This window comes from Pituophis catenifer, unplaced genomic scaffold (assembly GCF_029215685.1).
Source record: "Pituophis catenifer annectens isolate HBS135680 unplaced genomic scaffold, rPitCat1.0.hap2 SCAF_7, whole genome shotgun sequence".
NCBI classification, from domain to species: Eukaryota; Metazoa; Chordata; class Lepidosauria; order Squamata; family Colubridae; genus Pituophis; species Pituophis catenifer.
Genome location: NW_027256887.1, coordinates 89,391,775 through 89,401,695, shown reverse-complemented (window position 1 = coordinate 89,401,695; position 9,921 = coordinate 89,391,775). Strand labels below are relative to the sequence as shown.

Below are 9,921 nucleotides of genomic sequence, written 5' to 3'. Positions count from 1 at the left end.
ATGCCAACTGGCTGAACTGACAGCTACGTTATGAAAGCTTCGGAGCAACCTATGTACACGTGTCTCTGTCTGTGTTTCTAACTGCTGTGGGGGTTTAAGCCAGTAATGGGGAAAGGGGGGCCACACATGACACCCTGATGTTCAGGTTGGTGGGTTTTGCGGTTTGGGGATATAAAAGACCTGGCTGAGGGGAACCTACCCATGTCCTCCTTCTGCACAGAGCAAGATCATCCTGCTTCAATCTCCACCTCGGGTTGTTTAGTTGGGCTTCAACACCTCAGACAAGGACCCAGAGTTGACAGGTGAGTGCTGCTTTCCCACCTGGGGGAACATGGCAGGTGAGGTCCTTGCATCAGATCACTCCTGGGAGTCTCTCTCCATCTGAAGGGACCTCTTTAAAGTTGCTGCAGGCAATGCCCAGGTTCCAGCAAGGGATCTGCTGGAGGGCCCCTCAGGCAGGGAGGAACAGATCTATTGGGGATCTCTGTGGGAGAGAAAGACAGACTTTTAGGAGACCCTTTCTAAGAGAGGCCCCTGACCATTGTATGCCATTGCAGAATCCACTGTGACTCATCAAGGCTGTTGCATGACCAAGGAAGGGGAAATGGGTTCCAGTTGAGCTAGAGCAAAATTCTGAGACAAACTATGGGACTCCCAGCTTCATCCTGGGTTGGAATTTGGGTCACTCTTCCTGATGGGGTCTTACCATGTGCCTAGTCCCCCCCCCTCACTTCCTCCCTCTTTGTTCTTCTCTGCAGCAAAGGAAGGAAGACCATGGGGCGATTCATCTTTGTGAGCCTCAGCTTGCTGGTTGTGGCCCTCTGTCTAAGTGGTGAGTTCCAGCAGGGTCTCTCAGGTCCAGAGAGATCAAAGCTCTTGCCTCTGAACCTCCTCCTGATTTGACCCCCAGCATTAGAATAGAATAGAGTAGAGTAGAGTAGAGTAGAGTAGAGTAGAGTAGAGTAGAATAGAATAGAATAGAATAGAATAGAATAGAATAGAATAGAATAGAACAGAACAGAACAGAACAGAACAGAACAGAACAGAACAGAATAGAATAGAATAGAAAAGAATAGTGAACACAATTCCAAGTTAAACACTTATATAATATATACCTGCCTGTATAATTGAAAGTAGAGGGCCTCCCAGCTCTTGCTAGGGATTAGTTTCCATGTGGAGCCACACAAGAGAAGGCCTTTCTCCACTGACCCAAGAGCTGAGCATCTCGCAGGGACATCTTCAGAAGGTCTTCTCTTGGGCGGTGGGTAGTGGGAGGGACAATCTCAGAAATCTTAATCCTCTGAGACCTTTGAGCAGTTATAGGACATCCGGGAGACAAGGGCGAATCCTTCTGGACTGACCCACGTGATCCCCACGCTTTGCCCAGTCAAGAGCTTGGGTCTTGAAGGAACCCGTCCAAGGGTGGTTTGTGATAATGGAAAAGAAAACCAAACTAATACCACCAAATCAGTTTGGCAAAACTTGGCAAAAGTTCCATGCATTTATCATTAAAGGTTGAGTGCCTCCCGCTCCCTGCAGGGGGCTGCCCCACAAATAATCATGCCTGAAGCCCCACCAGCAGTTATGGGTCCTCCAAGGGGCCACTGCAGAGCCTCCAGAACTGACCAGGGGTGAAATGCTACCTGTTCACTCTGGTTCAGCGAACCGGTAGTGATAAAAACTACTGGTTCAGGCAAACTGGTTGGGAAAAAAAAGTTACTAGTTCGGTTGAACCAATAGTTAAAAAAAGCTACCGGTTTGAACCGGTAGTTGAAAAAGTAGTTTAAAAAAGCTATGATCTGACAATCAGCTGTGCTGCTCTGTTCAGTTTTGCTAGAAATACTGCTTTCTACTGCTTTCATACTTTTTTTCTACTGCTTTCACACTGCGCCATGCGCGCACTCGCAGCACGCAATAAAAGGAGGCTTGGGAAGGTAAGTAGAACAGCAAGGGGGGATCAGCTGTGCTGCACGGTTTAACTTTGCTAGAAAGCAGGAAAGCTAAACTGTGCGGCACAGCTGATCGTCGGATCATAGCTTTTTTAAACTACCAGTTCGGCTGAACTGGAAACATTTTAAATGCGCAGCACGCGTTTGGTTTGCACTGAGCATATGCATGCAGCACATGTTAGTTGCACATGTGTGCATGCAGCATGCACTTGGGGTGCAGCGCACATGTGCAGCCAGAGAGCTGGTAGCAAACCGTTCAGATTTCACCACTGATGTGGGCCCTATACTTTGCCTCAGTCAACAGCCTGGTTCTTGAAGGAGTCCGTTTCAAGAACTGGCTTCATAGCACAGTTCAGTGGATGATAGGCCAATAGAAGTGGAGACGTTCACACAAGACCTGAAGCTTCAAAGAAATTAATCACGGCTAATTGTAATCAAGGTTTGGACACTCTGCAAATGCAGCTGCTGTGTCTGTAATCCAAATCATTTTCAATTTATTGTTCTGAAAGATGTTTGTAACTCAGCAGACCTGTTCTGCAGACCCAGCTGTCTCCTCCTCCTCTTCTTCCATATCTTCCTCCAACTCCTCCTCCTCCTCCTCTTCCTCTTTATCTTCCTCCTTCTCCTCCTGCTCCTCTTCCTCCTCCTGCTCCTCCTCTTCCTTTTCTCCTGACCATCTTCTCATTGGGCTTCCATTGCAGACCCAGCTGTCTCCTGCTCCTCCTCCTCCTCCTCCTCCTCCTCCTCCTCCTCCTCCTCCTCCTCCTCCTCCTCCTCTTTTTCTCCTGGCCATCTTCCCATTCAGCTTCCTCTCTTCCCACACAGGAGCCAAAGGCTGTTGTTGTCCTCGTGATTGGCTCCCCATGAATGGGTTTTGCTACAAGGTCTTCGAGGAACGAAAGAACTGGAACGATTCAGAGGTTAGAAGTGTTTGTGAACTTGTGAATTTCCTAGTTCAGGCAGAGGAGAAGTCTAGGCAGAGCCAAGGGAGACCTGGATGGGCGTGTGAAAAATCAGTAAAGATCATAATTTCAGTGTAGCCTGAAATGCAAGTATCTGTGGAAAATATGGGCTTTCAAACAGATATAGTCTTTCATGGGTTTTAGTTTGAATGTTTTAAATTTTGGGCCACAGTTATATAATTCTTTTTCATACCCACAAGTCTGCTTCTTTGCTGAATGAGGGTCTTTTTCTGTTCTTCTCCCAGACGTTCTGCAGGAAACAGAAGCCAGGCTGCCACCTCGCCTCCATCCACAGCAAGGATCAAGGAGCTGACTTGGCCGAGTACATCACTGACTATCTCACAAAGAAAGACCATGTCTGGATTGGACTGTATGATCCACGGAAAGTAGGTCTCATCTTCAGACCATTCAGACTCTGAAGTGATGGGGATGTCAGGTTGTAGCTGCTGAAATGTGAATTTAAGTCAAAAATTGATCAAGAGCTGCAGACCCCAGCAGATCGTGGGCAGGACCATGCAATCTAGTCCCTGCTCTTTTTTCACTTGTACAGCACAAACACACAAACACACGTGTTTCTGCCCTGCTGAACCAATGCCCTTCCTTGTGGTTGCTCTCTCTCAAAAGTACTGCAGGAAATTCAAGCCAGGCTGTCACTTCCCTTCCCTTCCCTTCCCTTCCCTTCCCTTCCCTTCCCTTCCCTTCCCTTCCCTTCCCTTCCCTTCCCTTCCCTTCCCTTTCAGTTTCTTAGTGTCTCGGATAGTCCTGGGGTTTTGCTGGTGGTCTCCCACCCAAGGACTCATTGATTTTGACCCTGTTTATTGTTCTGAGGTCAATCAATATCTTCCAGGGTTGCCATCATGTTGAGCATGAGGAACGATGGCTCTCAAGCTGAGCTGGTGACTTCATGGACATCTCCAGATAGTTTTCTTCTGGGGAGTTTTTCCCTCTGGATCTCCTGATCATCCCTCATCCAAACATTCACCAGGTTTAACTCAGTTTAGCTGTTCCAGATCAACTGAGATGGAGGGAGAGATGGAGAGAGACAGATGTTCTGTTTGGTCTGATCCTTAAAACCTGAAAATGTTCCTCTCTGACCTGGGCCCTGAGGAGCCCCTTCCTCAATTGTCCAACATGGCTTCTTTCTCAACTTAGAACTACGGCTGGGAGTGGACAGACAGATCTAGAACCAACTACCTACCATGGAAGAAAAATCAGCCCGATCACTTCCAGAACAAAGAGTTCTGCGTTGAGATTGTGGACTCTACAGGTAAGCCAAGATGGTGGTGAGGTGGTTGAGGTGCAATTCCAACAATGAGGACCCACGGGGGTCCATCTTGGAACACTTTACCCCTTGGCAACTCATGGCCATTGTTTGTTTGTTTGTTTGTCTAAAACAGTTCTGTAGCCACCAACCTTATAACCAACACCCTAACAAACGGCAAGCAGCATAACAGTCACATTAAAATTATACTAGCATGATGAACATTAAAATCAACCAAAACCTAGCAGCAGAGTCAGATTTCTGATTTGGAATCACCCAGTCTTGGGGGAACACCAGGCCTTTCAAGATTCTACCCAGCCAGTCCAACAACAAGGGAGGTGAAGTGACTTTATCACAGATGCCAAGAACATTCCTTATAGTGACTTGGCAAGGGCTCCCCCAGTTCCTGCTTACCTAGGAGGCGCCTGGTTACCTGGCAGAGGGAGGCTGGTTTGCTATCCGAAGATGCAGAAGGGTGGATAAATAATTAGAGTTTTGGCATATTCGGGTCTTTTCCCGTGTAAAATTGAGAGTATCTTGGCGACGTTTCGACCAGGTCCCACTCGTCATCTTCAGGTTGGTGTCTTCAGCTTTGTGTCTGTGCGAGCAAAGTGTGATCGGAGATGCCGTCTCTCTATAAATACTGGTGGGGAGGTGTGGACTGCTGGCTTACAACCCGCTTACAACAACAAAGCCAGCACTCCCCACCTCCCCACCAGTATTTATAGATAGATAGATGATAGATAGATAGATATAGATAGATATAAATAGTTAAAATCTCAGGTGTTTTCCCGCGTCATTAAAAGTCTGTTAGTTAAAATGCTTAAAATCTTAAAATCCTGGCTAAAATCCCAGCTCAAAATCCTCTAAAATCCTAACAAAACACTTTGTAAGGTCTTTTAAAACCTTGGCCAAAATCCTAACCAACACTTTAAAAGTTTTTTTTGTTTTTTTTTTTGGCAACGTTACGACAAGCTCTCTAACTTGTCATCATCAGGCCCCTACTTTCAGTTTAGAAGCTGTGGCTCTGCTGCGAGGTGGGAGTTGTCGCTTTTCTCTGTTCGCTGCTGGTTAGCCTGCAACTCTGTGTCCTGATTGGAGGGCAGCCGGTTTTTCTCCTGCTGCATTATCCCAGTTGCAGCCTGACTGCGTGTTAAAGGGCCAGCTCTCTCTATTACTAACTGTCAACTGCAAAGAGGGAAGAATTCCTGTAGGCCTCACAACACCACTGGTTGCCTGTTGAGATCTCAGCCTATCTTCTGGCTCGGTTCTCTCCCTCTCCCGATTGCTAGCTATCATCTGCAAAGAGGGAAGGATTCTGGCAGGCATTACAACACCACTGGTTGATATATATATATATCTCACTATATATAAAAAGTCTGCCTCACCATGGTCAGAGGACTCTTAGCCACTCATAGAGTATATAGAAGAGAAATATTGGGACATGGCCCGTCCAACTAAAAACCAATCAAAAGAACAGCCTAAAAATCTCTGACTAAATGAACAAATGAAACTTGAAGTCTAAGTAAGTTATCTGGGTTACCACAACACACTGAATTCCAGGTTTGCTTTAGCAGGTGAGGGTCTCCACCTGTGGCAGCCTCACATCATCCTGCCAATGAGGGACGATCCCCTTGAAAAGTTCTCAGGGAAACTTTCTCATTTCCTACTCAGGGTATCTCCAGTGGAACGATGATGACTGTAATGCCTTGCGTCCTTTTCTGTGCCAATGCAAATACTAGTGCAAACAGCTCCTTCGGTTGCTCCAGAGGGAGTGAAGCACCTGGTGAAGTCTGGAGAAGCAAGGAAGCCCCCCTGCCCACTGAAATCTCCGCTCTGCACCCTTTCGCTTCATGGATGCTTTCTGTAGCTTGGATCTGACTTCGCTTGTTCTCCTAGGCCAGAAGGTCCAATAAATTCTCTCTAGCATGACTGGCCTCCTTTATTCTGCAGAGCCAGGAGACTGTTGGGGGTGAAAGCTGGAGACTCTTCTGCATGGAAGGGCTTGGCCTCAAGGGGTGGTTGGGTGGGGTGTCTCATCAGAAGGACCATCCATTGATTCTACAGTGCTCCCTTGCACGTCCTCTTCGTTTGAGTTAGAGGGTTGAGAATCTGCCGGGCTTCAGCCCCACTTTCCTGTGATTTTCCAAAGCTGATTGCAGGCCCTACGCTGGGCACAAATGCAGCTGCCTGCTTGAAAGGCTGGGGTGGGGTGGGGTTTCTAGGGGGCTAGGTTGATGCTAGGCTAGTTGTTCAAGACTGGCAAGATCTGAACTTGTTCTGGATCACATCAAAGAATCTCTGTGTGGGAGGCCACTTCTCAGGTGAAAAGAGGGCAAACCAGGGGTGAGATCCAGCAGGTTCTGACAGGTTCTGGAGAACCGGTAGCGGAAATATTGAATAGTTCAGAGAACTGGCAAATACCACCTCTGGCTGGCCCCAGAATGGGGTGGGGATGGAGATTTTGCAATATCCTTCCCCCAGGAATGCGGAGGGAATGGGGATTTTTTTTTTTATTAAAGAGTTTTACAAAAAGAAAAAAAAAGAAAAATTTTTTTTACAAGTATTTCCCCATCCCCCCCTTCCTTACCTCCCCCCCGAACATTTTGTTCCCAGAACAAAATACAGAGTATAACAATTAACAATCATATGCTAAACTAAGCTAATAAACTAAGGATTCCTGTCCCCCCTTCACACTTTAACTCCCCTTTTACTTAACTAAATATAAATACTTTTAATTTTTCTATTCATTCATAAGCTATTTGATACTTTTTAGTCCTATATTTGTTTTGAATATAATCAATCCATCTTCTCCATTCCAATATATGAGTGATCTTTCAAATATGCTGAAATCTTCGCCATTTCTGCCAGATTCGCTACTTTTAATGTCCATTCTTCAATAGTAGGCAAATCTTCCTTCTTCCAATATTGCACCACCAAAAGTCTAGCTGCAGTTATTAAATTTAAAATCAATTTAGTCTCTATAACAGTACAATCTGTAATTATACCTAACAAAAAGAACTGTGGAGTAAATTTTATCTTCTTTTTGAAAATATTTTGAATAATCCACCATATTTTTATCCAAAATGCCTTAATTTTTTTTACATGTCCACCATATATGATAATACGTGGCGTCATCACATTCACATCTCCAACACTTAGGTTGCACATTTGGATACATACAAGCTAGCTTTTTAGGATCTAGATGCCATCTATAAAACATTTTATAAAAATTCTCTCTTAAGTTTTGGGCTTGCGTAAACTTCACATTTCTAACCCATATTTTTTCCCACGTTTCCATCATTATTGGTTCTTCAATATTTTGTGCCCACTTTGTCATACAGTCCTTAACTAATTCCATTTCTGAATCTATTTCTACCAATGCATTATACAACCTTTTTATATGCATTTGACTTTGATCTCTAATCTGTTTTACCAAATTCCCCTCATTTTGCAAAAAACCAATTTTCTGATCTTCTCTCCATCTAGCTTGCAACTGTACATATTGAAACCATGTTCGAATTGTCCTTTCTTCTCTTAGTTGATTCAAAGATTTTAATTGTAGTATACTTCTTTCCTTGTTAAGAAGCTTTTTATATGTAATCACATCCTGCCTTTGCTCTACACTTATATTCTCTATCGCGTGTCTGGGTATTGCCCACAATGGTAACTTCTCATTTAGTTTATACTTGTACTTTTTCCAGACACGCAATAGAGCATTCCTTAATATATGGCTTTTAAAAGTCTTGTCCACTTTCTTATCATATAATAAGTAAGCATGCCACCCGTAAACCAAATCATATCCCTCAATATTCAATATTCTTTCTTCTGTTAAATTCATCCAATCACTCATTGCTGATAGAACAGCTGCCTCATAATATAATCTTAAATTAGGCATTTTGAGACCTCCTCTTTCACGTATATCCTGCATTATTTTTTGTTTTATTCTCAGTCTCTTCTCTGCCCAGACAAAATTATTAATACCCTTCTGCCATATCTTCAAATTCTCATCTTTTTTTAGTATAGGTATCATTTGAAAAAGAAATAAAAACTTAGGCAAAACATTCATTTTTACTGCTGCTATCCTTCCTAACAAGGATAATTGTAATTTTTTCCAGTTTTCCATCTCTCTCTGTATTTTTTGCCACAACAGATCATAATTATGCTTAAATAATTTCGCATTTGATGTCATAATATAGACCCCTAAATACTTAACTTTTTTTACAATTTCAAATCCTGTTAATTTTTCTAATTCTTCTTTTTGATTCATAGTCATATTTTTAGTTATTATCTTTGTTTTCCCTGCATTTATTTTGAATCCAGATACTTGTCCATATTGATTAATTATATCCATTAAGTCTGCAACCGACTGTAATGGTTGGGTTAAAGTAACAACTTTAACCCAACCAGTTCTCTTCAGTAACACAGACACAGTTCCTTTTAGCAGTTCAACTTTCTAATAGCAGGAGCAGAAGTGGATGAACTTCCTGCCTTCTTTTATGTCTGCTTAACCCAGCCAATTAGTCATCTTTGTAGCAGTTAAAGTTACAGAACATAGTTTTCTATATATTATCTACCCAACCGTAGGATAAGCATCCAACTGGACTTTTGCAAAACCAGGCGCAAGTTGGGGATTCCGATGCTCCGTGTGGCTCACGGGGAGAGGGGGGTAGGTGGGAATCCGAGCCTGTGGATTGGCTTGTTTGGGGTGGGGGGCCCAGGATCTCCGATGACTGGGACTTCCAGGGGATGCCCCTGGCTTTGCAGCGGAGGGGTCTTTAAACCTGCCTTATCTGCATTCCTTTTCTTTGCAAAAATCCCCCCCCCAAAAAAGGATGGGTTGTAGGAAAAAAATCCCCAAGGGGGGGAGCCTTGGAACTCCTGGGAGCGATTGCATGAAGAATTTATATTTACCAACAAAGAAATAAAGGGAGACTAGTATAGATCTATTTCAAGCTATTTAGCTCTCGTCAGCTAGCCGTGCCCTTCTGGGATTCGAACCTGGCTACTTATGTATTAGGTAGATGTGTTAACCTCTAAGCCACGAGCTCTCCTCGCTTTGTCAGCTACACCAGGGGGGAGATTAAGGGTCTTTTCCGGTGAGACCGGTCTATCAGGGCAACCTGGTCTACCCAAATATGGGACGGAGCATCCTGCTTCCAATTGCATGAAGAATGACATAGTTGTGGAAAAACACACGAGCACCATAGTGATTTGCAAACAATGGGCCATGCAAGCATTCGTGCCCACAGAGGAACCAAATTACACCTGCACCAAATGTAAATTACCTAGGTGGATGACTGGAAGAAAAAGCAAAGAAAGCATCCACAAGAAAACCAGCAAATGCACAGAGCACCGAGGAGCCCACATTTCAACCCTGAGCTACAAATATCCTCTTTTATTGGTAATGGCTGTTTGGCTTTCTGACCAAGCAGATTTTTTGAATTGATTTTTACATGAGTGGACTGCACCACGATGGAGGTGTGTGATAAGACTTTTCCTTCTTTGCATATTAATTTCTGCTAGGTCATAATGTTGCTCCTTGTGGGGAAATCCTGGTGGCTTTGCATCTTGATCCTAGATCGAAGCCCAGGGAGAGGTGATGGGACCACCAGCTGAAGGGAAGGGAAACCATTCAATTCAGGGGAGATAACATTTCAGGGCAAACCCTAAGCTCTATATTTACCGTTTCCCGAGAGAATGCAAACAGTCTGGTGAAATTCTTGTAATACAGGTGCCCAGCAATAAA

At 44.1% G+C, this 9,921-nt stretch overlaps 1 protein-coding gene across 1 annotated transcript; it reads left to right on the top strand.

Moving 5' to 3' along the window:
• Positions 1–774: 774 nt before the first annotated feature.
• On the top strand, positions 775–5,914 carry LOC139319444 (C-type lectin galactose-binding isoform-like). Its single transcript, XM_070947324.1, has 5 exons — positions 775–832; positions 2,775–2,869; positions 3,157–3,297; positions 4,064–4,178; positions 5,847–5,914. Exons 1-5 carry the CDS (start codon positions 775–777, stop codon positions 5,912–5,914), a joined length of 477 nt encoding a protein of 158 aa, XP_070803425.1.
• The last annotated feature ends 4,007 nt before the right edge of the window (positions 5,915–9,921 follow it).

Bases quoted from the DNA above. Each gene is read 5' to 3' on its own strand.
- LOC139319444 (XM_070947324.1), top strand. From the start codon at position 775: ATGGGGCGATTCATCTTTGTGAGCCTCAGCTTGCTGGTTGTGGCCCTC. The intron at 833-2,774 runs GTGAGTTCCAGC...CTTCCCACACAG, and splicing joins TGTGGCCCTCTGTCTAAGTG to GAGCCAAAGGCTGTTGTTGT. The intron at 3,298-4,063 runs GTAGGTCTCATC...TTCTCAACTTAG, and splicing joins GACTGTATGATCCACGGAAA to AACTACGGCTGGGAGTGGAC.